Genomic DNA, 27,763 nt, shown 5'->3' with positions numbered 1-27,763 from the left:
AAGCTCTCTTTCCCGGCTCTCTGACCAACGTTAAAGCCCCACAGAAGTCACCGTGCCAACAAAGGGAGCGGAAATCTTCCTCGTCATCTGAGGATCGTAATAAAATGGTGAGTCTTTCGGAGGTGCTGGCATGGCACTGTAGAGAAATTGTGCGATTTCGCTGATCCCCTGTCCTGTGGAACAGAAAACTTTGGGAAGGAGGGACTCCAGCGACGATTGGGAAATTCCCGAGGGTCAGATCACCCTGGGTCAGAGGATAGGCTCCGGGTCCTTTGGAACGGTCTTTAAAGGAAAGTGGCATGGTAAGATCCTACCTAAAGTTTGGGGTTTAACTAGTTATAAAAAACCCAACTGATTATCAGTTCATAAGTGAATGTCAGAGTTCAACCAAAGCACTGAGCAGGATCTGCTCTGCCATTTGCTCTTCTCTACCTTTGGGTAAATGCGAAAGTTATCCGACTAAAGAAACCAGACACCAAGAGGTGAATGATATTTGAAAGTATATCATAAAACATCCAGACTCAGCAGCAGAGGGCGTATCCTTTTTATGAGAATTACGGTCATATTTTTATATTACAAATAAAGTAATAGCCAGTACAGCCACCTAGAGGTCTCTGGGTATAAAGTGGTTGGTTGCTTCCTGTTAGAGGAAAAGTCCGGTCAGCAAGGAATAATCAATGGATCATTATTTATACCTAAAACTAATATGTTAAGCTAATATTTAATGAATTCAGCGTTAATCAGTAAAAAAAATAAAAATCCATCATTTTTGTCGCAATCACTGAGTCTGGGAGCGGCCATTTTTGTCCATATATAGTAACCCCTCACTCCTGAAGTCTAGCGCCATTCGCAGGCATGGATGGACTGGGAATCCAGGGCTGTTGGCCAGCCTCATTCATTACTCAGGTTAATCATCTCGTTATCTCAAGAAATCAATAACCGTTTTCTCCTGATAATGAGATAACTATCCCGTTATCAGGAGAAAACAATGGTTTAACCATGATAATGAGATACTAATTATGATTATTAGGTGTGGGAAGGAGGATTTTAAATTCTCTCCTGGATTTAACAGGAAGCTAAAATTTGAGAAATAAAATCTTTCCTTTTCCTCAGAACTGCTGCATTGTTTTTGGTTTAGCTTTTAACTGCTTTGCTGTTAAATGACGGCCTTCTCTTGTAATGGATTTTATCTTTAGGAACTGTCTTGATTATACCATAGCAGCTCATTAGAAGTTATTTACTCTGTGACTGATGCCTCTTCCCTTTCCTCCCAGGTGATGTGGCTGTGAAGATGCTGAACGTCACCGCTCCCACTCCACAGCAGCTTCAGGCCTTTAAAAACGAAGTGGGAGTCCTCAGGTAACTCTGCTCCTTCTGATAAGTCAAATTATTTGGTTAGACTTTGCATTCAAATGCAAAACTAAAAACTATAGTTAAAAATAGGAAATAATCTTCACTTTATCTGTATAAACACAACATTTAAAATAACGTCTTTTTTTATTTCAGCGTTTTAAGAGGCTGAAAAGAAGACCTTTCTGTTTTGGGACATATATTAGAGCCAGCTTGGTTTAACAGGGCCAGCTGTGAAGCTGATTTATTGACTGTTAGGCCTTGTCGTTTGAAAAAGCGATCCCATGTAAGAGAAACAGGAAGAGATGGAGGGAAATCAGACGCTTTTTATCTCTTTATATTTCAATGTATTTTAGGTGCTCTAATATGAAGTGGTCGTGTTCAGAGGTTTTGCAGGCATTTTCTAAACTTGGCAATTTTCTGAAATGTACAACTTTTTTCTTTAAAATTCCCAGCCCATAAAGATCAATGCTAATAGTTTGGAGATGCTATGCTCTAATTTTTGGGCGATATTTCGACTTTTGTTTTTGTAATTTGAGGACTTTTTTTCCTATTCTGCAATTTTTTTTTTTTTTTTTACTATGCACAATTTTTATTTTTACATTGTACAGGTGCTGGTCATAAAATTAGAATATCATGAAAAAGTAGATTGATTTCAGTAATTCCATTTAAAAAGTGAAACTTGTATATTATATTCATACATTACATACAAACTCATATATTTCAGATGTTTATTTTGTTTAATTTTGATGATTACAAATGACAACAAATGAAAATCTCAAATTCATCATATCAGAAAATTAGAATATTACTGAAGACCAATAAAAACAAAGGATTTATAGAAATGTTGGCCAACTGAAAAGTATGAACATGAAAAGTATGAGCATGTACAGCACTCAGTATTTAGTTGGGCCTCCTTTGGCCTGTATTACTGCAGCAATGCGGCGTGGCATGGAGTCGATCAGTCTGTGGCACTGCTCAGGTGTTATGATAGCCCAGGTTGCTCTAATAGTGGCTTTTAGCTCTTCTGAATTGTTGGGTCTGGTGTATTGCATCTTCTTCTTCACAATACCCCATAGATTTTCTATGGGGTTAAGGTCAGGAGAGTTTGCTGGCCAATTAAGAACAGGGATACCATGGTCCTTCAACCAGGTACTGGTAGCTTTGGCACTGTGTGCAGGTGCCAAGTCCTGTTGGAAAATGAAATCTGCATCTCCAAAAAGTTGGTCAGCTGCAGGAAGCATGAAGTGCTCTAAAACTTCCTGGTATGTGGCTGCGTGGACCCTGGACCTCAGAAAACACAATGGACCAACACCAGCAGATGACATGGCACCCCAAACCATCACTGACTGTGGAAACTTTACACTGGACTTCAAGCAACGTGGATGAAGTGCCTCTCTTCTTTTCCTCCAGACTCTGGGACCTTGATTTCCAAAGGAAATGCAAAATTTACTTTCATCAGAGAACATGACTTTTGACCACTCACCAGCAGTCCAGTCCTGTTTCTCTTTAGCCCAGGCAAGACGCTTCTGACGCTGTCTGTGGTTCAAGAGTGGCTTGACACAAGGAATGCGACAGCAGAAACCCATGTCTTTCATACGTCTGTGTGTGGTGGTTCTTGAAGCACTCACTCCAGCTGCAGTCCACTCTTTGTGAATCTCCCCCACATTTTGAATGGGTTTTGTTTCACAATCCTCTCCAGGGTGCGGTTATCTCTCTTGCTTGTACACTTTTTTAGACCACATCTTTTCCTTCCCTTCGCCTCTCTATTAATGTGCTTGGACACTGAGCTCTGTGAACAGCCAGCCTCTTTAGCGATGACCTTTTGTGTCTTGCCCTCCTTGTGCAAGGTGTCGATGGTCGTCTTTTGGACAACTGTCAAGTCAGCAGTCTTCCCCATGATTGTGTAGCCTATAGAACTAGACTGAAAGACCATTTAAAGGCTTTTGCAGGTGGTTTGAGTTAATTAGCTGATTAGAGTGTGGCACCAGGGGCCATCAATTTTGAACCTTTTCACAATATTCTAATTTTCTGATATGATGAATTTGAGATTTTCATTTGTTGTCATTTGTAATCATCAGAATTAAACAAAATAAACATCTGAAATATATGAGTTTGTATGTAATGTATGAATATAATATACAAGTTTCACTTTTTAAATGGAATTACTGAAATCAATCTACTTTTTCATGATATTCTAATTTTATGACCAGCACCTGTATTTAGCATTGTTTTTTTTTTTTTTTTTGTTTCCTGTCTGGTTGCTGGGGTCTTGTTAAAGGTCTAATACTGACACCAAAGACTAATAATGTGGCAGAAAACCTTTAAGCTGGTTAAAATAAAATGTTTTAAATTTTAAACCCAAAGTTTGAGTATGTCTAAGCATTTAGCAGACGTCTGTGACCAAAGCGACTTACAAGGTAGACACAATGTTATAATGAGGAAGGCATTAGCGTGAAGGATCTTCTCTAAGGACCCACCCTGGCAGCCCAGCGGGACCAACCAGACCATCCTGTGTTGAGCTCTAACTCTTGAGCTAGCCAGGGGCTAGCCAACAATATCACTGTAATTGTATACACTCTATTGTTTTTGAAGGTAACTAAATATATTGTGATATATATCATGATTATAGCCCAACTATATTGTGGTATTAGATTTTCTTCATATCGCCCAGCCTTCTCACTCACCCAAATAAAAGGTCAACGTGTTAACAAGGCGTCGGATAATCTCACTTCCACAAAAACAACCCACCCCCCCAAAAAATGATCCATTTACAGCTTGACTATGTTTTGATTCATCAGGAAAACGCGTCACGTCAACATCCTGCTGTTCATGGGCTACACCACCAAGCCCCAGCTGGCCATTGTGACCCAGTGGTGCGAAGGCTCCAGCCTCTACCACCACCTGCACATCATCGAGACCAAGTTTGAGATGATCAAGCTGATCGACATCGCCCGGCAGACGGCTCAGGGCATGGAGTGAGTACCCACCTCTCAAACGCACGTGCTCACATTTCACCAGCAGGGTAAACTACATGCATTCTGTCTCCCCTTAGTTACCTGCACGCCAAGTCCATCATTCACAGAGACCTGAAGAGCAACAGTATCCTTGTTAGCTTCCGCTTTACTATCAATCTTTATAGATCTAAAAATACTAAAATATCTGTATTCTTTGGGGGAAGAAACTGTTTCCTTGACGTTGTGTCCAAGATATTTTCCTCCATGAGGATCTGACTGTAAAGATTGGTGACTTTGGTCTAGCCACAGTCAAGTCTCGCTGGAGTGGCTCCCACCAGTTTGAGCAGCTCTCTGGTTCCATACTTTGGATGGTGAGTGTTTGAAATGACCAATGAAGGCATTTTAGTGGACTCTAGTTTCTGATCAGGTGAAGAATGATTTGTCGGTTTGATATCACCAGGCTCCAGAGGTCATCAGGTTGCAGGACAAGAATCCCTACAGCTTCCAGTCAGATGTGTACGCCTTTGGCATTGTGCTCTATGAGCTCATGTCAGGAGCTCTCCCTTATTCCAACATCAACAACAGAGACCAGGTAACTCTTCATTGCATTAACTGCAAGAACTGTAAAGGCCACAAAAACTGGATCATCGTTTTTACGGCATTATAAAGGATTGTGTAATAAAACTGTAACCATGTAGTCAATAAGTTTATCTTAGTACCAATGAATCAGAAGAAAGAAATGCTAATTGTTCCTATTTACTTACGTTACAGCATGGAGGGCAACATCGCTAAAACCATCGTAATGTTCAAAGCCATTCCTCCTATGTAACCCCTTAGCTCCCCCCATCCGGCCCCGGGCCGTTTCTACGTCACAATTTGTTCCACGTCGAACAGGAAGCAAATCTGTAAACAAATCCAACATATTGTAGCTCTTTAGAATCTCAACTCGATTATAAGTAGGGCTGGGTATTGTTCAAAAATTTTCGGTTCCGGTACCAATACCGATACCTTCACTTCGATACCGGTTCCTGAACGATACTTTTTTTGATACCAGTTTTATAATATTAATTCGAAGAAAAAGAAAATTACACAACATAAAAAAGTACAAATCTTGAGTTTTATTTTAACCTCTGATTTTTCCATTTACATTTTTCCTCTTACATAAAAAAAAATTCAGTGTCTAATATTCACTGTAACATTGTGAGGACCTTTTTACTGAGCAGTTTTCCTTTAGAAAAATTACCATGTCTGACAAACAAGCCCGTTGAATGGGATCCTATTGACAGCGCACCGCTGGTATGTGGGGGTCTGAGCGGCTCCCACAGAAATATTGGAAGGCAGGATGAACTGACTGCACTGATGAAGTTTTCAGGTGGATTTTCCCGCTTAAAAACATAATAAAACTACTTTATTCCCACTGATCACAGCAAATATAGCTGCAAGGCAAATAAAGGATAGAGTAGCTCCGCCCAACGCGCGTCAGAGCCACTTTTGCAACGCGCAGCCAGAGCAGCAAAGCTTCTTCAGCCGCGCGTCAGAAGCTGGTACAAGCAGCAAAAATGAAGCAGCAGATGTGATTTTGCTGCTCCTGCTGCGTCCAGTTTGAAAGCAGCGTGATTCCCTCCGCTCTGGCTTTGCTCCGCCCACGGGCTGCTGAGAGGAGGATGGTGGCGCTGGCTGCGGTCCGCTCTTCTTGCAGTCAAACACCGAGCAACTTTCTGCTCTTAAATTGTTTCTGTGCACGATGTATTGCATTGCGCACTATTGGCATCAGTCTTAATAAAGTGAAGCCGCACTTTTGACCTGGGGGGCATTTTAAAGGGGTTCCACGACGCTGCAACCAGTTCACTACAGATACACAGGAACCCTGGCTGTAGGCGGGACCACCTGTGTATTTTTCCTGGATGACGCAATCACGTTAAGTGTTACAGCCAATCACCGAAACTTGGTACCGAAAGACGAGGCATGTTTCGATACTCTGTAGAACCGAAGCATTTCGGTCGGTACCATAAAAGAACCGATGTTCGGTACCCAGCCCTAAGTATAAGTCAATAAAAACTCAGATAACCGATGATCTGTAATCATATCAGAACTCGTTATTTTCACAACTTGTTTTCTTCTTCAGGCATATCGTGGCATATATGGCGTAATGATTGGGCCATTGGTTTAAGCGTGCAGGCACCAATCCGTGCGCACGATGGGTCAGGTATTCACAATTTAAACATAAAACTTGCGCACACAAAACCTGTCTGATAGACTCTAGACCCACTGTCGTCGCGTTAGACCCACTGTCGTCGCGTTCGGCCCGCTGTCCTCTCGCTCGGCCCGCTGTCCTCTCGCTCGGCCCGCTGTCGTCTCGCTCGGCCCACTAAGCTCGGCCCGCTGTCGTCGCGCTCGGCCCGCTGTCGTCGCTCGGCCCGCTGTCCTCTCGCTCGGCCCGCTGTCCTCTCGCTCGGCCCACTAAGCTCGGCCCGCTGTCGTCGCTCGGCCCACTAAGCTCGGCCCGCTGTCGTCGCGCTCGGCCCGCTGTCGTCGCTCGGCCCGCTGTCCTCTCGCTCGGCCCACTAAGCTCGGCCCGCTGTCCTCTCGCTCGGCCCACTAAGCTCGGCCCGCTGTCGTCGCGCTCGGCCCGCTGTCGTCGCTCGGCCCGCTGTCCTCTCGCTCGGCCCGCTGTCCTCTCGCTCGGCCCGCTGTCCTCTCGCTCGGCCCGCTGTCCTCTCGCTTGGCCCGCTGTCCTCTCGCTCGGCCCACTAAGCTCGGCCCGCTGTCGTCGCGCTCGGCCCGCTGTCGTCGCTCGGCCCGCTGTCGTCGCTCGGCCCGCTGTCCTCTCGCTCGGCCCACTAAGCTCGGCCCGCTGTCCTCTCGCTCGGCCCGCTGTCCTCTCGCTCGGCCCGCTGTCCTCTCGCTCGGCCCGCTGTCCTCTCGCTCGGCCCGCTGTCGTCGCGCTCGGCCCGCTGTCGTCGCGCTCGGCCCGCTGTCGTCTCGCTCGGCCCGCTGTCCTCTCGCTCGGCCCGCTGTCCTCTCGCTCGGCCCGCTGTCCTCTCGCTCGGCCCACTAAGCTCGGCCCGCTGTCCTCTCGCTCGGCCCGCTGTCCTCTCGCTCGGCCCGCTGTCCTCTCGCTCGGCCCACTAAGCTCGGCCCGCTGTCGTCGCGCTCGGCCCGCTGTCGTCGCGCTCGGCCCGCTGTCGTCGCGCTCGGCCCGCTGTCCTCTCGCTCGGCCCGCTGTCCTCTCGCCCGGCCCGCTGTCCTCTCGCTCGGCCCACTAAGCTCGGCCCGCTGTCGTCGCGCTCGGCCCGCTGTCCTCTCGCTCGGCCCGCTGTCCTCTCGCTCGGCCCGCTGTCCTCTCGCTCGGCCCACTAAGCTCGGCCCGCTGTCGTCGCTCGGCCCGCTGTCCTCTCGCTCGGCCCACTAAGCTCGGCCCGCTGTCCTCTCGCTCGGCCCACTAAGCTCGGCCCGCTGTCGTCGCGCTCGGCCCGCTGTCCTCTCGCTCGGCCCACTAAGCTCGGCCCGCTGTCCTCTCGCTCGGCCCGCTGTCCTCTCGCTCGGCCCGCTGTCGTCGAGCTCGGCCCGCTGTCGTCGCGCTCGGCCCGCTGTCGTCGCGCTCGGCCCGCTGTCCTCTCGCTCGGCCCGCAGTCCTCTCGCTCGGCCTGCTGTCCTCTCGCTCGGCCCGCTGTCGTCTCGCTCGGCCCACTAAGCTCGGCCCGCTGTCGTCGCGCTCGGCCCGCTGTCCTCTCGCTCGGCCCACTAAGCTCGGCCCCGCTGTCCTCTCGCTCGGCCCGCTGTCCTCTCGCTCGGCCCGCTGTCCTCGATACTCTGTAGAACCGAAGCATTTCGGTCGGTACCATAAAAGAACCGATGTTCGGTACCCAGCCCTAAGTATAAGTCAATAAAAACTCAGATAACCGATGATCTGTAATCATATCAGAACTCGTTATTTTCACAACTTGTTTTCTTCTTCAGGCATATCGTGGCATATATGGCGTAATGATTGGGCCATTGGTTTAAGCGTGCAGGCACCAATCCGTGCGCACGATGGGTCAGGTATTCACAATTTAAACATTAAACGTGCGCACACAAAACCTGTCTGATAGACTCTAGACCCACTGTCGTCGCGTTAGACCCACTGTCGTCGCGTTCGGCCCGCTGTCCTCTCGCTCGGCCCGCTGTCGTCTCGCTCGGCCCACTAAGCTCGGCCCGCTGTCGTCGCGCTTGGCCCGCTGTCGTCGCTCGGCCCGCTGTCCTCTCGCTCGGCCCACTAAGCTCGGCCCGCTGTCCTCTCGCTCGGCCCGCTGTCCTCTCGCTCGGCCCGCTGTCCTCTCGCTCGGCCCGCTGTCGTCGCGCTCGGCCCGCTGTCGTCGCGCTCGGCCCGCTGTCGTCGCTCGGCCCGCTGTCCTCTCGCTCGGCCCGCTGTCCTCTCGCTCGGCCCGCTGTCCTCTCGCTCGGCCCGCTGTCCTCTCGCTCGGCCCGCTGTCCTCTCGCTCGGCCCACTAAGCTCGGCCCGCTGTCGTCGCGCTCGGCCCGCTGTCGTCGCTCGGCCCGCTGTCCTCTCGCTCGGCCCACTAAGCTCGGCCCGCTGTCGTCGCGCTCGGCCCGCTGTCGTCGCTCGGCCCGCTGTCCTCTCGCTCGGCCCACTAAGCTCGGCCCGCTGTCCTCTCGCTCGGCCCGCTGTCCTCTCGCTCGGCCCGCTGTCCTCTCGCTCGGCCCGCTGTCCTCTCGCTCGGCCCGCTGTCGTCGCGCTCGGCCCGCTGTCGTCGCGCTCGGCCCGCTGTCGTCTCGCTCGGCCCACTAAGCTCGGCCCGCTGTCCTCTCGCTCGGCCCGCTGTCCTCTCGCTCGGCCCGCTGTCCTCTCGCTCGGCCCGCTGTCCTCTCGCTCGGCCCGCTGTCGTCGCGCTCGGCCCGCTGTCGTCGCGCTCGGCCCGCTGTCCTCTCGCTCGGCCCGCTGTCGTCGCTCGGCCCGCTGTCCTCTCGCTCGGCCCGCTGTCCTCTCGCTCGGCCCGCTGTCCTCTCGCTCGGCCCGCTGTCCTCTCGCTCGGCCCGCTGTCCTCTCGCTCGGCCCACTGTCGTCGCGCTCGGCCCGCTGTCGTCGCGCTCGGCCCGCTGTCGTCTCGCTCGGCCCGCTGTCCTCTCGCTCGGCCCGCTGTCCTCTCGCTCGGCCCGCTGTCCTCTCGCTCGGCCCACTAAGCTCGGCCCGCTGTCGTCGCGCTCGGCCCGCTGTCGTCGCGCTAGGCCCGCTGTCGTCGCGCTCGGCCCGCTGTCCTCTCGCTCGGCCCGCTTTCCTCTCGCTCGGCCCGCTGTCCTCTCGCTCGGCCCACTAAGCTCGGCCCGCTGTCGTCGCGCTCGGCCCGCTGTCCTCTCGCTCGGCCCGCTGTCCTCTCGCTCGGCCCGCTGTCCTCTCGCTCGGCCCACTAAGCTCGGCCCGCTGTCGTCGCTCGGCCCGCTGTCCTCTCGCTCGGCCCACTAAGCTCGGCCCGCTGTCCTCTCGCTCGGCCCACTAAGCTCGGCCCGCTGTCGTCGCGCTCGGCCCGCTGTCCTCTCGCTCGGCCCACTAAGCTCGGCCCGCTGTCCTCTCGCTCGGCCCGCTGTCCTCTCGCTCGGCCCGCTGTCGTCGAGCTCGGCCCGCTGTCGTCGCGCTCGGCCCGCTGTCCTCTCGCTCGGCCCGCTGTCCTCTCGCTCGGCCCGCTGTCCTCTCGCTCGGCCCGCTGTCGTCTCGCTCGGCCCACTAAGCTCGGCCCGCTGTCGTCGCGCTCGGCCCGCTGTCCTCTCGCTCGGCCCACTAAGCTCGGCCCCGCTGTCCTCCCGCTCGGCCCGCTGTCCTCTCGCTCGGCCCGCTGTCGTCGAGCTCGGCCCGCTGTCGTCGCGCTCGGCCCGCTGTCGTCGCGCTCGGCCCGCTGTCCTCTCGCTCGGCCCGCTGTCCTCTCGCTCGGCCCGCTGTCCTCTCGCTCGGCCCGCTGTCCTCTCGCTCGGCCCGCTGTCCTCTCGCTCGGCCCGCTGTCGTCTCGCTCGGCCCACTAAGCTCGGCCCGCTGTCGTCGCGCTCGGCCCGCTGTCCTCTCGCTCGGCCCACTGTCCTCTCGCTCGGCCCACTAAGCTCGGCCCGCTGTCGTCGCGCTCGGCCCGCTGTCGTCGCGCTCGGCCCGCTGTCGTCGCGCTCGGCCCGCTGTCGTCTCGCTCGGCCCGCTGTCCTCTCGCTCGGCCCACAAAGCTTGGCCCGCTGTCGTCGCGCTCGGCCCGCTGTCGTCGCTCGGTCCGCTGTCCTCTCGCTCGGCCCGCTGTCCTCTCGCTCGGCCCGCTGTCGTCGCGCTCGGCCCGCTGTCGTCGAGCTCGGCCCGCTGTCCTCTGGCTCGGCCCGCTGTCGTCTCGCTCGGCCCGCTGTCGTCTCGCTCGGCCCGCTGTCGTCTCGCTCGGCCCGCTGTCCTCTCGCTCGGCCCACTAAACTCGGCCCGCTGTCGTCGCGCTCGGCCCGCTGTCCTCTCGCTCGGCCCGCTGTCCTCTCGCTCGGCCCGCTGTCGTCGCGCTCGGCCCGCTGTCGTCGCGCTCGGCCCGCTGTCCTCTCGCTCGGCCCGCTGTCCTCTCGCTCGGCCCGCTGTCGTCGCGCTCGGCCCACTAAGCTTGGCCCGCTAAGCTCGGCCCGCTGTCTTCGCGCTCGGCCCGCTGTCCTCTCGCTCGGCCCGCTGTCCTCTCGCTCGGCCCACTAAGCTCGGCCCGCTGTCGTCGCGCTCGGCCCGCTGTCGTCGCGCTCGGCCCGCTGTCGTCGCGCTCGGCCCGCTGTCGTCTCGCTCGGCACGCTGTCCTCTCGCTCGGCCCACTAAGCTCGGCCCGCTGTCCTCTCGCTCGGCCCGCTGTCCTCTCGCTCGGCCCGCTGTCGTCGCGCTCGGCCCGCTGTCCTCTCGCTCGGCCCGCTGTCCTCTCGCTCGGCCCGCTGTCGTCGCCCTCGGCCCACTAAGCTTGGCCCGCTAAGCTCGGCCCGCTGTCGTCGCGCTCGGCCCGCTGTCCTCTCGCTCGGCCCGCTGTCCTCTCGCTCGGCCCGCTGTCGTCGCGCTCGGCCCGCTGTCGTCGCGCTCGGCCCGCTGTCCTCTCGCTCGGCCCACTAAGCTCGGCCCGCTGTCGTCGCGCTCGGCCCGCTGTCGTCGCGCTCGGCCCGCTGTCGTCGCGCTCGGCCCGCTGTCGTAGCGCTCGGCCCGCTGTCGTCTCGCTCGGCCCGCTGTCGTCTCGCTCGGCCCACTAAGCTCGGCCCGCTGTCGTCGCGCTCGGCCCGCTGTCGTCGCTCGGCCCGCTGTCCTCTCGCTCGGCCCGCTGTCGTCGCGCTCGGCCCGCTGTCGTCGCGCTCGGCCCGCTGTCCTCTCGCTCGGCCCGCTGTCCTCTCGCTCGGCCCGCTGTCGTCGCGCTCGGCCCGCTGTCGTCGCGCACGGCCCGCTGTCCTCTCGCTCGGCCCGCTGTCGTCGCGCTCGGCCCACTAAGCTTGGCCCGCTAAGCTCGGCCCGCTGTCGTCGCGCTCGGCCCGCTGTCCTCTCGCTCGGCCCGCTGTCCTCTCGCTCGGCCCGCTGTCGTCGCACTCGGCCCGCTGTCGTCGCGCTCGGCCCGCTGTCCTCTCGCTCGGCCCGCTGTCCTCTCGCTCGGCCCGCTGTCCTCTCGCTCGGCCCGCTGTCCTCTCGCTCGGCCCGCTGTCGTCGCGCTCGGCCCACTAAGCTTGGCCCGCTAAGCTCGGCCCGCTGTCGTCGCGCTCGGCCCGCTGTCCCGCTGTTTTTTTACATTCCAATCAAAGCATTCGTTGCAAATACTACATCCGGTTTTATGAAAAAGTCCCCAAGAGGAGGATTTTCATTAAAACAGAACCAGATGTTCTCAACATGAACAAGTGTAGTGAGTCTGAGACATTGACTATGAATTATACACAAAATATAGCATATTAAAAACGGCATTTTTAATGGAATGTCGGACATATTTGAGGTGACATAGGACAATTTGTGTAAAACTGACAGTGTGTAAACATACCTCCATAAACTAAAATATCTTAGAGATGCATCACAAGCAGCTTGGATTTATATTATTTTACCGGCCGATGGTGTTTGGGTTTGCAATCCGTTTTGTTCTATCTATTAGAAGCTGGGAGCTAAGGGGTTAAATCAGTCACCAACACAGCAGGTTATTTAATTTAGCCCGATCATGTTGCTCACAGCTAAGTTTGCTGTTAATGTTTGCTTTTAGCTGGTTAACCATGTTTCAGTTAAACGTGTTTCAGTTAACCATGTTTCAGTTAGCCGTGTTTCAGTTAACCATGTTTCAGTTAACCATGTTTCAGTTAGCCGTGTTTCAGTTAACCATGTTTCAGTTAACCATGTTTCAGTTAGCCGTGTTTCAGTTAACCGTGTTTCAGTTAACCGTGTTTCAGTTAACCATGTTTCAGTTAACCATGTTTCAGTTAACCGTGTTTCAGTTAACCATGTTTCAGTTAACCGTGTTTCAGTTAACCGTGTTTCAGTTAACAGTGTTTCAGTTAACCATGTTTCAGTTAACCGTGTTTCAGTTAACCATGTTTCAATCTCCCTCAGATCATCTTCATGGTGGGGCGAGGTTATCTCTCCCCAGACCTCAGCAAAGTTCGCAGCAACTGCCCCAAGGCCATGAAGAGACTGATGGCAGATTGCCTGAAGAAGAAGAGAGAGGAGCGACCTCTCTTCCCTCAGGTGGGCGCCGTTTGGGCCTGGAAGCCATTTTGTGATCTAGCTTCGTTATGGCAGATCAGGAGACGCAGTCAGGTCTATACCCCCGTAAACCTGAGCCATGCTAACTATAAGCTTCACCAAGAAAGGAAAGCTTTAGACCTGAGGAGACGATGCTTTGAAGGAAAACTCAGGCTTATATTCGGGGTATTGTGCTGACAGACAAAGGCTGAAAGTAACATTTAAGTTGGAGACGATGAATCGGATACTTTGGTCTGTCACAGCCTAATAAAACAAATATTTGACCCTGAAAATGAGGTTTACAGTTGAAATGCAAAGTTGGGCTAAAGTTTGTAAAAATGTGAAGGTGGATTCATGTTTTTATTATTAAGTTTAAAAATATATATAAATATATAGAATTTCAATAAAAAAAAAAAGTAAATGTTCAATTCAATTCAGTTTATTTATATAGCGCCAAATTCACAACACATGTCATCTCAAGGCACTTTACAGTTCAACCAGATCATACAGTCAAATTGATACAAAGTTTTCTATCTAAGGAAAACCAGTTGATTGCATTGACTCATTGACTCAAATACAATCCCCCACACTAAGCATGCTTGTAGCGACAGTGGAGAGGAAAAACTCCCTTTTAACAGGAAGAAACCTCCAGCAGAACCAGGCTCAGTGTGAGCGGCCATCTGCCGAGGCCGACTGGGGTTCAAGGAGACAGAAGCAGAGATACAAAAAGCAGCTGTAAAAGGCGGCCCCGTCCAGGAAACACACAGCCAGGCAGACGAGCTCCAAGGCAGCTCCCATGCCAGAGGACGAAGAGAGCACATCCACTCAGTCACGGTCAGAGAAACAGGACCACACTGGAAAACAGGCCGATCTCCAACATCTATTAACAAGGGTGTTGATAGAAGCAGCACAGCTGATGTTTCTTTCCAGGATGACGTCACAGCCAAACAGGAACAGACGAGGCAAAGCTACTCTGAGGAAAAGCAGAGAGAGCAGAAGGTTAGAGATTGAACTAACAGATTCTGCAGAATAGGAGAACAGAGAGAGAATGAAGCAGAATGATGAAATGGGGGTCCCTATGTCCTCCAAAAGTCTAAGCCTATAGCAGCATAACTATAGAGATAGCTCAGGATAACCTGAGCCACCCTAACTATAAGCTTTATCAAAAATGAAAGTTTTAAGCCTAGCCTTAAAAGTAGACAGGGTGTCTGCCTCACGGACTAAAACTGGTAGTTGTTTCCACAGGAGAGGAGCCTGATAACTAAAAGATCTGCCTCCCATTCTGCTTTTAGAAATTCTAGGAACCACTAGTAAACCTGCAGATTGAGAGCGAAGTGCTCTGTTAGGAACATAAGGAACAATCAGATCTCTGATATAAGATGGAGCTTGGCCATTTAAGGCTTTATATGTGAGAAGGAGGATTTTAAATTCTATTCTTGATTTAACAGGAAGCCAATGAAGAGAAGCCAGGATAGGAGAGATATGATCTCTCTTTTTCATTTTCATTAGAACTCTGGCTGCAGCATTTTGGATCAGCTGAAGGCTTTTAACTACAGTTTGTGGACTTCCTGATAGTAAAGAATTACAATAGTCCAGCCTTGAAGTAACAAATGCATGGACTAGTTTCTCAGCATCACCCCTGGACAGGATATTTCTAATTTTTGCAATGTTCCTCAGATGAAAGAAGGAAATTCTAGAAACCTCTTTGATATGGGATTTAAATGACAGGTCCTGATCAAAAATAACACCAAGATGTTTTACTTTATTATCTGAAATCAGTTTAATCCCATCCAAATGAAGTGACTGGCTAATCAGTTTCTTTTTCAGAGACTCTGGTCCAAAGACTATAACTTCTGTTTTGTCTGCATTCAGAAGCAGAAAATTAAGAGTCATCCAGGTTTTTATGTCTTCAAGACATGCCTGTAATCTATGTAATGGGTTAGCTTCATCTGGATTTATAGACAGATATAGCTGGGTATCATCAGCATAACAGTGGAAATTAATCCCATGCTGTCTAATAATTCTACCAATTGGGAGCATGTATAAAGTAAAGAGAATTGGTCCTAGCACTGATCCCTGTGGTACTCCACAGGTAACCTTTGAGCGTGTTGAAGATCTATCATTAACATGAACAAACTGAATTCGATCAGATAGATAAGATTTAAACCAGTCTAGTGCTGTTCCTTTAATTCCAACAAAATATTCAAGTCTTTCTAAAAGAATATTATGGTCAACTGGATCAAATGCAGCACTAAGATCCAGCAGGACGAGCACAGATACAAGTCCATTATCTGAGGCCATGAGAATATCATTAGTGACTTTCACCAGAGCTGTTTCAGTGCTATGATGAGCTCTAAAGCCAGACTGAAACTCTTCAAAAAGTTCATTATGGTGGAAGTGATCGCAAACTTGTTTGGCAACTACTTTCTCAAGAATTTTGGATAAGAAAGGAAGATTGGATATAGGTCTATAATTGACCAAGTCATCTGGGTCAAGAGACGGTTTCTTAAGCAGAGGTTTAATTACAGCAATCTTAAAAGCTTTAGGTACATATCCCTGTAACAGAGATAGATTAATCACATCTAAAATGGAGGAGGAGATCAAAGGGAATACCTCCTTAAATAACCTGGTTGGAACTGGATCTAACATACAAGTTGAAGGCTTAGATGAAGACAATAATTTTGCTAATTCAGAGAGTTCAACTGGATCAAAGCAGTCTAAACCCGGTTCAGATTCCATGACTACCTCAGGTACAATCGCGGATAGAGGAGTGCTTATGATCTTATTTTTAATAAGATCAATCTTATTTATAAAGAATCCCATAAAATCATTGCTGCTAAGAGCAGGTGGAATGGACGGTTCAACAGAGCTATGGCTCTGGGTGAGTTTGGCAACTGTATTAAAAAGAAATCTAGGATTATTCTTATTCTCCTCTATTAATGAGGAGAAGTATGCTGCTCTTGCTTTACAAAGGGTCCTCTTATACAGCAGTAAACCATTTTTCCAGACTAGGAAGGACTCTCGCAGGCCTGTGGAGCGATATTTTCTCTCCAGTTTCCTAGCATTTTGCTTCAAAGTACGCAGCTCTGCATTAAACCAAGGAGCAAGCTTTATATTTTTTAACGGTTTTCATTTTCAAAGGAGCTGCGTTGTCTAAGGCAATACGCAGAGAACTAGCAACCCCCTCAACAAAATCATCAACCTGTGAAGGGGAATAAGCTAAGCTTTTGCACTCTGCAGCACTGCTCAGTGACACAGAGGAGAGAGAAAGTGAAGCAGATTCTTTAAAATTTATAACTGCACTATCTGATAAAGATCTACTAAAATTGAACCTTCTTTTGGGGGAGGAGAACTCTGTTAAAGTAATCCTGAAGGTTATTAGAAAGTGGTCAGAGAGGACAGGGTTGTGAGGAAATACTGTTATTTCTTCACATTCTATGCCGTATGTCAGCACAAGATCCAAAGTATGAAGAGGAGAAGCGTGGGACTATTTCACATTATTGAACAAAGCCAATAGTGTCCTAAGATAGGCATTAAAGGCTGCACTTAAGCAATCGCGCATCATGACCCCCCATGACATTGGATGTATAAAATCTACCCACCTAAGTCACATGTACACCCTTTTGACATTATTTAATACCAAATCTCTAGAAAGGAACTCAGAAAACTCATCTAAAATTCAGAGTAAGGACCTGGTGTGATCGATAACAAAGGATACAAAACAGAAGAGTATTCATTGCCTTGAAATTTGGATCAGGAAATTAAGGGTTAAAATGTTCAATAAGAGTTGTAGGGAATTATTGTTTTGGGATAATCATTAAGTCAGACTCGAAATTGTTGCTCACTCCTCCTCATCGCCAGAAACTTTCTTCTGGGGATGTTGGAAAATTAAATAGCTTGAAGGAGTTGCCTCCTAAACAATTATGCCACATAATCCTCTTGCTGCAGCCAGGTATCTGTAAGCGAATAACAAGTCAAAGTGATATCGACAATCAATGTCATTAACTAGTGAGAACGTATAAGAGAGAAAGTAGATCGTTATGTTAGAACAGACCAGAAATTTAATAGTTTTTAAACTTTTTTCCCCAATTGGAGTTAATATTGATTTTAATTAGAATTATAAATGATTTACTCCTTGGGAATCTTTGCAAATTTATTAGATTTATGGTCCGTACTAAGGCCAAGACACTTCAGTTAATGGAGTATAAACAGAGTGGAAACAGTAGAGAAGCTGCAGAGATGTGTGTGTTAAACTACAACTCTGCTTCCTGGTCTCTGTGCACCCTGGGTGTCAGGTTTATGGAGACCTAATAAAATGGGCCATTCCTAGAAAGAAGAGCTGCACCAATCCAAAGGTTGGGATGAGGATGCCGTCCATCCTCCGAATCAGACAGTGTAGCTTTCCCCAAAGGATTGGCCAATTAATTAATAGTAGCACACGTTTGTTTTCATTACAGTGGACACCTAACCTAGACAACCAGCTAATTGAATGACGGCAAAGCGGGGCTAAACATGTCTATCACTGTTCAGTTATCAGGGAGCGGGACCCAGAGAAATTATTACGTGATCCGACATTATTTTTTGGCAAACTTACACATTTCGCACCGAAGCAACACGAATTTTTAGTGACCATCGTCACTCCGGCTTAACCGGTTGTCATTAACTACCAAGCAACGTAGAATAAACAATCTTACTGAGTATTTAACTCTATCATCCCCTATAGCCAGTAGTTGCAGGGTAGGTTTTGATGTCAGTCCCGTCTTCCTGGCCCCCGCAAATCACTCTCAGCGATCTATGGGTTGCCCCTGTGTGAGTTCCTCTAATGGCCGTGATCTCGGTTCTGAACCTATGGAGACTGCCAATCAACCAAGTCTGGTAGCTTCTCAGTGGTGGGTTTGTCACACGAGTGGGTGAAAACCACGGTTTCATGCAACATGACAACGGGTTGGGTGTATTGACCAGTGGGCAGAGATCCACGACTACGCTTTCTGCGTACAGTTACCCAATCGCCTGGCTGCTCAGGCACTTTTGGAGGACAGCTACGTGGGGGGCCTACTTCAACAGCCTGAAGCCTGGATTCTAACTCTGACACCCTCGCCTCCAAAGCTACAAAAATACTACACTTATTACACATCCCATTATCACTAAAGGAGGCAGAGGAATAACTGAACATCTGACACAGAGAGCAGGAGAGAGGAGAGGAAGAAGTAAGAGTTGGAAAAGAGTCAAGGGAGGGAGAGAGAGAAGCCATAGCAATGCTAAGCTAGCGCTAGCCTAGGCTAGCTACTTCTTGCTATCAGAAATAAAACCGTGTGAAACTGACAAGTGCTCAGTAGAAAAGTGCAGCAGAAGGTGCTATGTTTTAAAGTAGTCAGTTAGAGTTACTTAGATACAGAGATGTTCAAATGCAAAGATAAATGAAAAAATGTTGCTTGTTTTTTTTTTAAATCTGAAGTTTTTTTTAACCATCTTTAGTTAAGTTATTTTGACACAATCCTCTCACAGTGGGCGGGTGCTTCCTCTGGTTCTACTTGATCCCTAATCTTCATTTTATCTTCATATTTTGGGTTGATTTTTTATTTAACACATGGTGGTAAAGTGGAAAGCAGTGCAGGCGTCACAGGAGAAGAAATCCCAGCTGGACTGGATGTTTTCTGCATCTGATGGTTCTCCTCATGCATGTCTGGCTTTTTCTCCAGTTTTAGCTGCTAAAATTAGCATTCCAGGTTCATTTGAGATGATTTGGCATGAATGGTTGTATAAATGCATTCTGAACAGTGTGTAGTGGTCTAAGATGGGATGACTTTCTATTCTCTCAGATTCTGGCCTCTATTGAGCTGCTGGCTCGTTCATTACCCAAAATCCACCGCAGCGCCTCGGAGCCTTCCCTAAACCGAGCCGGCTTTCAGACGGAAGACTTCAGTCTGTACTCCTGTGCTTCACCTAAAACCCCCATTCAAGCTGGAGGATACGGTGAGCTCCTAGTTTCTCTATTGAACTATTGATTTTAATGTCTAACGGTTAATATTTATCAGGTGAAAATGGAAATGATGTCTGGTGTGCCATGAAACTGCTGGAACAGATGCTGGTATTTTAAAACACTGTTGCTCTTCTGCTTGCATCATTCATCATTAAAGAAACATGCTGCTTGGAGAAAATATACATGAAAATCAAGGGACAGGGTCAAAGTGCTACCTTTAGCTCTGCAAGGCTCTGAATGCCTAACGCAGCAAATTCGCCGGACGCGTAGCAGCGCATCAGTGCAGCAAAGCTGAATGTTTGAGCTACGCATGACTCAGCTTTTCATTTCAAACGGCAAACTAATATTCTCGTCCAACAGCAGTATTATGAGACGCAACGCTGTCCCTAATTTAGGATAAATTTCTAATTTCAGACACGTATACTCTCCAGTTTCCATCTTCTATTTTTTCTACGATGCCTAAAGTTATCAACGCCGGAACAGTTGTGACATGCTAACAACATACATATTTGATTCTCATCAGGTCGGTCAAGATGCTGATTTTTAGGTGATCATATATCACTTATAAGTTCAAAACTTTCACATTTCATACTCTTTGATTTACTTATCTCAAAAAGCTGGACTCTGCTCAGAGCCCCGCTGCTGTGGAGCGTTCTATTCAGCGTCTTGTGTAAATTTCAGTTTTCAAACGTGTGCCGCTTTGCTGCATGGTTGCACTTGTGGTGTATTTACTGCCTAAATGACTTCAGCAATGGAAAATACTTTCCGCTGCAATCATATTTATTTCACAGATATTTGTATCTCATAATTGTATGCAGAGGTGTCCAAAGTACCGTATTTTCACGACCATAAGGCGCACCGTACTAAAAGGCGCAGTCTCAGTAATGTGTGCCATTACTGTATTTAACACACACATAAGGCGCACCGGACTATAGGGCGCGTTTTTTATATACAGGTACATGTCCTCTACTACCTTTAAATACCTCTACTGCGTATTTAAAAATACAGCGGGGGCAAAACTGAGTATGACTGTGCTTTATTCATGTATTTATTACAAAGTATTAATCAAACCTGGGAGCTGGCCGTGAGAGATGACAGATCGCTGTGATCACTCCTAAATTAACTTAAAATCCTGAAACCTGCCGACGGAATATGTTCGCTTTTATTACCGGTATCCTGGTGCCTGCAGTTTAAATTATTTAGATGAAAAACACCTGCCAGCCACCGCATGAACCCGGAGGCTGCCCAGCCTAGAGGCTGCTGATGAAGGGATTTCTACTGTCGGCGCACCGCTGGTATGTGGGGGTCTGAGCGCCTCCGACAGAAATAGATAATCTGGATGAACTGACTGCAATTATTAAGTTTTCAGGTGGACTTTCTCACTTAAAAACATATTAAAACTACTTTATTCCCCCTGATCACAGCAAATATAGCTGCAAGATTTAGATTATTTAGATGAAAAAACACCTGCCAGCCGCCGCGGTGAAACCGGAGGAGACCCGGCCCAGAGGCTGCTGTTGAATTAAGTTTTCAGGTAGAAAAATAGAGCGGGAGCAAAACTGAGTATGATTGTGCTTTATTCATGTATTTATTACAAAGTATTAATCAAACCCATCAAAGTCATCATCCTCTGTTTCTGAATTAAACAGCTGCGCTAAATCAGACATGCCAATTTCCCATTCTTCGCTGTCAGTCACTTTCCGTGCAGCGCGGCTCCTCAGAAATAATACCGGCTTTTGCGAAAGCTTGAACAACAGAGCCAGCAGACACGTTAGTCCAAGCATCAACAATCCACCCGCTAACGGTGGCGTAACTTGCCCGGCGCTGCCTTCCACTTACGGTGAAACTGTGGTCTCCGTCTGTCATCCATCGCTCCCACGCCGCTCGCAGCCTTACTTTGAACGGCCGCTTCACACCGATGTCGAGCGGTTGAAGTTCCTTTGTCAGACCCCCCGGGATAACGGCGAGCACAGCGTCCATTTGATTCATCTTTTTTTTCACATCAGCTGTGAGATGGGCACGCAGTCACAGATTAACTGCGATGGTGATGCGTGGAAAAAACCACCTGGTCTCCTCACATACACCTGCCTCAGCCACGCTTTCATCATCTCCTCATCCATCCAGCCTTTTTCATTTGCGTTAATATCATATGTCATCAGAGCGCTGTGTCTGTCTCGCTGTCAGCTCCCAGATCAGCTTCTCTGATTGGTTGATGCGGCGCGTCCAGCAGCAAAACTTAAATTTTTCCATCTCGAGCAGCAGCAGCGCGTTGGCGGTGCGTCAGATGCTTAAACGCTCCAGACGCGCTGCGCCTGCTGCTCAAAACGCGCTGCGGGACCTTTTGCTGCACCTATACGCGCATCAACCATTGACTTTGCATGTAAACTCGCTGCTTCTGCTGCACCTGCTGGGTCCGGTTCACACCGATGTCGAGAGGTTGAACAGCGAGCACAGCGTTAATTTGTTTCCCCATGTTTTTCACATCAGCTGTGAGATGGGCACGCATGGAGTTACATATTAACAGCGATGGTGATGAGTGGAAAAAAAACACCTGGTCTCCTTACATTCAGCCACTCTTTCATCATCTCCTCAATGAGGTGGTCTCAAAAGTCGCAGTTACAACACACATAAGGCGCACCGCACCAAAGGGCGCACCGCACATTTTGAGGGAAAAAAAAGACGTTTAAGTGCGCCTTATAGTCGTGAAAATACGGTATTCATGTTTATTACTCCTGTATAAATCATACTGTTCAAAAACACTTTTGTAGAAGTTTGAGGATCAACTTCAGCTTTTTACTCCAGTAAAAGTGTAAAAGTAACATTTTTTAAAACTACTTAAAATGTAATAGTAAAAGCAATGCAGTAAAAACTTTTAAGGTCAGAAGCTTTACTGCTCTACCCTATCAAAAGAAATTTTCTATAATTCTGGATGATAACTTTCTTACTTCATTTTCTTTGTTTCATAATTAATGGTAACAGTGTCACAGTTAACTTTGCATCATCTTGAAAAACTATTTGTTTTGGTATGTGGGGAGCATCAAGTTGGGGCAGCACCGAGTCCAACCACAAATAAATAAATTGTCTGGATAAAACGAATTATTTTAATGTTGTTTTTTTTTAGTATCATCAGTTGCTTAAATGAAGCAAAACTAACAAGTATAAAGTGGATACTTGACACCTCTGATTGTATGTTGACTTTTAATGATTAACAAAATATGACAGTAGGCATTTTTCTGTCGAAGTTTAAATTAGTACAAAAAGATATTTGCTTTAATAGAAACACGCCGATTTTGAGGGAAAAACATTTTTTTGTTTAATAAATAATTTGTGGTTGGATCCATATTAGTGCCGTTTGTAAAGTTAGGCAGTCAACCGTTATTCATAGTATTCATGGTTGTTCAGCAAGTTTTAAGAGATAAATAAGGGCCTCATTGTTTCCATTACATTTGTTCGCTGTCACTCACTCATTTATAAAAAAATTTAAAAAAAAGTTCCACACTAAATATTTAGATTGTTAAATATTTAGCTAAATTGATTGCTCTGTGATTTGGAGCATATATTTTAAAAGCAATACCATATTTTCTCAGACTATTAACATCTCACTAAGCCACTGATCTGTACTGAACTACACCGCCAAACCTGTAGGGGGAGCTCTACAGGCCCTTAGAGTAGGGAGGAAGAGGAAGGCTAGCTCCCATTAGCTTGTTGTTTCGCAGCAGTAAGAGCTTCTAATGAAAGACGAAGCTTCTTCAGTTCTTTTATTTTATTTTTTAGCCCTGCAGGGATTATTTCATTGGTTCCAGAACTTTAATGCAGGAAAAAATGTCAAAATGTGTGAATTGGGGATGTTCCTGCTGCTAGCAGGTTCTAAATAAAAATGATCACCTTCTCCTTTGATTATCACATTTGACTTCTGCCCCCTGGTGGTTGAAGCTGCACCTTCACCAAAGCTGCATGGTTCAAAGTACTGGAAGAAAGATTATAGTCCAGAAAATACAGTTTTTGGGCAGATTTATAGACAACTAGGGCTGAAACTAACGCTGATTTTTGCGAATCAATTTGTCGATAAGTTTTTCGATCAATAGTTTAATAATTGAGTTAAAGAATATTTTCACTTGAGGAGTTCTGAATAGAGCATGTTGACAGACAAACATCTTTTTTAGCTTTAAAGCAAAATGTTTATATTCACAATCTTAGGATAATAACTCTTCTTAGTGGGTCGCTCTGTCAGCTAAAGACATGTTTTACAGTCTCTAAACTCCAGTTAACGATTAATCGATATTAATCGATTACTAAAGCCCCTGTCACACCTCGAAGATTTAGCCAGCATATGCCTGAATACGAAAAATCAGACAAAATGCTGACACACGCTGGATAAGTTATGAGTCAGTTCTGTATAGGTTATGAGCACACTGAAATACGCTGGCATACGTCAACATACGGCAAGTACCATTGGTCCTGACATTTGCCAGCATATGCTAATCCATGGTCCATCAGTTCCAGGTCAGGTATCTGATGGTTGTCATCCGTTCAGTGTCAGTTCCTCATCAGTCGTGGCGTCTAGCTGATCCTTAACCTCTGAGTAACATCTGTGTAACTTATCCAGAACTTCTCTCCAAGCATATCAAGGTATCTGACGTGTTCCAGACGAGCGCTGAACGTGTTTCTAACTTCCAGCTACTGTATAATGGCGTATTGGCAGCGTTTTGGTATAAAGGGGGTTCACAGGAGGAAACCGTCAGTTCTCCTCCAGACTTCATCTCCATCATAGGGTGAGCCAGAAGGTGAGGGTGATGGATCCTCCCTGCGTTCACGCCCACCACCAACACACTTCCTAGCAGACATGATGCTCAGTCTGCTGACACCAAAAACCTTCTTTCTTTCTTTATCTTTTTTTTTTCTATATTCTTTTTTCTGGCTGGCGGTAAACAGCAGCTAGGTTAATACCGCGAACAAAGACATCCTTTTATGCAGACCTCCGGGCGCATGGCTGCCCCCCTCAGGAGCATCGCTTAGCATTGATGAGCAGCTTTAACTGATGCCTCGTCATGCCCGTGAAATGATGCACAAGTATCATTTAATGGGCAATACGAGGCAACGCGCTGTATTACGAGACAACGCGCTGCATTACGAGGCGACGCGCTGCATTACGAGGCGACGCGCTGCATTACGAGACAACGCGCTGCATTACGAGATAACGCGCTGCATTACGAGGCGACGCGCTGCATTACGAGACAACGCGCTGCATTACGAGACAACGCGCTGCATTACGAGACAACGCGCTGCATTACGAGGCGACGCGCTGCATTACGAGGCGACGCGCTGCATTACGAGACGACGCGCTGCATTACGAGACAACGCGCTGTATTACGAGACAACGCGCTGCATTACGAGGCGACGCGCTGCATTACGAGACAACGCGCTGCATTACGAGGCGACGCGCTGCATTACGAGGCGACGCGCTGCATTACGAGACAACGCGCTGCATTACGAGGCGACGCTCTGCATTACGAGGCCACGCTCTGCATTACGAGGCCACGCGCTGCATTACGAGGCGACGCGCTGCATTACGAGGCGACGCGCTGCATTACGAGGCGACGCGCTGCATTACGAGGCGACGCGCTGCATTACGAGGCGACGCGCTGCATTACGAGGCGACGCTCTGCATTACGAGGCCACGCGCTGCATTACGAGGCAACGCGCTGCATTACGAGGCAGCGCGCTGCAGTACGAGGCGACGCTCTGCATTACGAGGCCACGCGCTGCATTACGAGGCCACGCGCTGCATTACGAGGCAACGCGCTGCATTACGAGGCAGCGCGCTGCAGTACGAGGCGACGCTCTGCATTACGAGGCGACGCGCTGCATTACGAGGCAGCGCGCTGCAGTACGAGGCGACGCTCTGCATTACGAGGCGACGCGCTGCATTACGAGGCGACGCGCTGCATTAAGAGGCGACGCGCTGCATTACGAGGCGACGGGCTGCATTACGAGGCGACGCGCTGCATTACGAGGCGACGGACTGCATTACGAGGCGACGGACTGCATTACGAGGCGACGGACTGCATTACGAGGCGACGCGCTGCATTACGAGGCAACGCACTGCATTACGAGGCGACGGGCTGCATTACGAGGCGACGCGCTGCATTACGAGGCGACGGACTGCATTACGAGGCGACGGACTGCATTACGAGGCGACGCGCTGCATTACGAGGCGACGCGCTGCATTACGAGGCAACGCACTGCCATGCTTTATGCAGAAGTTAGGCTGTCGTTGGACACAAGTTCTGGACTCGTTATGAATACTCTATGTATACGCCCAGAATAGAATGGCATGGGACAATTTATGAAAACCGTCCGAACCGTTCGGTTCGACTGTCTCGGTTCGGTTCGCGTGTGTCTCGTTCGGTTCATGCGCTGCTCCTTTTTCTCATAGGCGAAGCGTTTACACTCCAGAGCAGAAGGTGGCGGTACTGCCACTCAAGCCAACCACCAGCAGTAAACAAGAAGAAGAAGCGAAGCAGCGTAGCCGGGTGTAGCAGAAAAAAATCAGTTGTGGAGAATTGTGTCGGACTGGCGAGTGGGAAAGAACAGGAGTTGGAAGACGCGCCAGCAGCACTTTATAGGTCTGCTGTATGGGACCACTTTGCATTTAGAGTGACCTACGATGACGGCGGAAAGAAAGTTGTGGATAAAAGTGCAACAGTGTGCGAGCATTGTGCAACACGTTTTGTTTATGCTAACAGCAACACGACCAACATGTCATGCTAACCCCGAAATCCCTCATACTCCGTCAGCGCTCCGCCCCGCTGCGCTCCAGACCGGCTGCTCAAAGCAAAGCCTACAGCCTCCACTGTGGCTCCCGTCCGCTCAGCTCTGAGGTCCTTGGAGATGGTAGAGAGCATGCGCCAGATGATTAAATTCAATTGATTGATTGATCCAGGGTTTCCGCGGATCATTTAAAATAATTACAATCCTTTATTTTTGATTTTTTCATTAATTTCATAAATTTTTATGGGATTTCTGTGTAACAATCAACATGTACCGAACCAAACCGAAAACCATGACCAGAAACCGTGAATCGAACCGAACCGTGGATTTTGTGAACCGTTCCACCCCTAATAGAAAGTTCAGCGTATGCCAGCGTTTTAGGAGATTCTGGGACGTCAGGCAGACGCTGGATAAATCATCAAGGTGAGACAGTAAGGTGAGCCTAAATTAGTTGATGATTTTTTTCAATAATTGATTAATCCAATAGTTTCAGCCCTAAAGACAGTATAAGTAATTTTACCCCTCCTTATACAAAAAAGGCACTGTTTATCTCAATAAACAAACAATAAAAAAAAAGAAAGTGTGAAACTGAAAACAGTCAGAAACAGGCTGCAGGTTTTTTTCAATTATCTGCGTCCTTCAGGCCAACAGGAAACACATGAATGGTGAAACGGTGTGATGGAAGCCCACCAGAGGGAAACAAGTGAAAATCCTACAGATTTTCCTTTTGGTTCCTGCATGAACCCAAACATTCTCCTCGAAGTCAACCTGCAGCTCTATTTGCTACCTGGTACTGATCAATGCAAGCAGATCTCTAAAGGGTCATTACTGGGCTTAGAATGAGAGTTACTAATTTAAATTAGGATGTTTTTATCGGCATTCATTAGATGCGTGTGTTGATTCGTATGATGGATGCACACGGAGATGAAACGCAGCGCTGAATTGTCCTCCTTCAAGCTTTAACACTGCTGCTTTTTTCTGTCTTTCCAGGGGAGTTTTCTGCTTTTAAATAATAACAGCCAGCACAGCAGTCCATCTCTCATCACCCCTCCGTTTTCTTTTGGTCCCTGGGATGGATTCATCGATTCCTGAGAAATAATAGAAAGGAAAAAAAAAAAAGAGCGTCTCACAGTGCCGGGCCGCCCCGAAGGAGATGCCTTCACTTTAGTCCCTGTCACAACGGAGAGGAAGGAAAAACACAAGATGAAGGGAAAAAGAACCAAAGATATGTGAAGCAAAGTGCGTTTGGAGGAAACCTGTGAATATTTGAGGCGAAGCTAACGGCTCTGGCTGCTGAACTGCATTTTGATGAACAGCAGATCCTCGCCAGGCGAAGGATGCCTAACGTTTCCACTCCTTACCCTTTCATCATTTCACTAGTTGTTTCCTAAAACGCAGACCGTCTGAAGAGCCGTCTGAGAGGAAAAGGTTTCCTCCAAGTTGTGCTGAAGGCTGCATCCTGTTTCTTTCAGATTTTGTGATCTTAGTTCTTAAAAGAAAACAAATCCTCACATGCTCTCACCTTTGGACCTGAAAAGCTAACCCGGTGATAAAGAACAGTTGATTATGTCTACAGGATTTTTAATTTCACAGTTTTAGGCTCCTAGAAAGGTGGGTTTTTTCAGGCATTCGATGCTCTGCCCTGTTTCTCAGCAACTTGTTGCTTTTTTGTTTGTTCTTTTATTTATAGCCTTTGGGATATTCTCTCCACATTTCCCTCAAACAATCTGGAGTCCACCAGCGACGCAAACATTTAACCTTTTAAAAAACGACTTTTTAAACTTTAAGAACCAACAAAACGCCACATTTCTAAACCAGCTTTGAGCTTCTTAGCTGCTAATCTTCCACTGGTTGATGATCCGTTGCTGTATTGGCTGTAGATCCACCAACTGACTCCAGATTGATGAAAAACTGGAATGCAGGTCTTTAAGTCTTCACGGTTTGCTTTTTCCCAGAGCAGGGTGGGCTTGGAGTGGACGGGTGAAGGTTTGGAAGCGAAGACCGTGTACAGCTGTCGTGTCTTTG

At 48.5% G+C, this 27,763-nt stretch overlaps 1 protein-coding gene across 1 annotated transcript; it reads left to right on the top strand.

Moving 5' to 3' along the window:
• Positions 1-5: 5 nt before the first annotated feature.
• LOC119782853 (serine/threonine-protein kinase B-raf) lies at positions 6-26,948 on the top strand (the record flags this gene model as incomplete). Its single annotated transcript, XM_038284031.1, has 10 exons — positions 6-107; positions 185-302; positions 1,275-1,359; positions 4,152-4,328; positions 4,406-4,452; positions 4,560-4,678; positions 4,768-4,899; positions 12,856-12,990; positions 18,807-18,960; positions 26,729-26,948. Coding segments are annotated over 10 exons (1,092 nt in total), but the record flags the coding sequence as incomplete, so codon positions are not given.
• Between the last annotated feature and the right edge of the window lie 815 nt (positions 26,949-27,763).

The sequence above is a fragment of the Cyprinodon tularosa genome, unplaced genomic scaffold (genome assembly GCF_016077235.1).
Source record: "Cyprinodon tularosa strain WSP-4 unplaced genomic scaffold, ASM1607723v1 ctg1980, whole genome shotgun sequence".
Taxonomy (NCBI): Eukaryota; Metazoa; Chordata; class Actinopteri; order Cyprinodontiformes; family Cyprinodontidae; genus Cyprinodon; species Cyprinodon tularosa.
The sequence above is the reverse complement of the archived record's forward strand: the minus strand, read 5'-3'. Positions and strand labels throughout refer to the sequence as shown.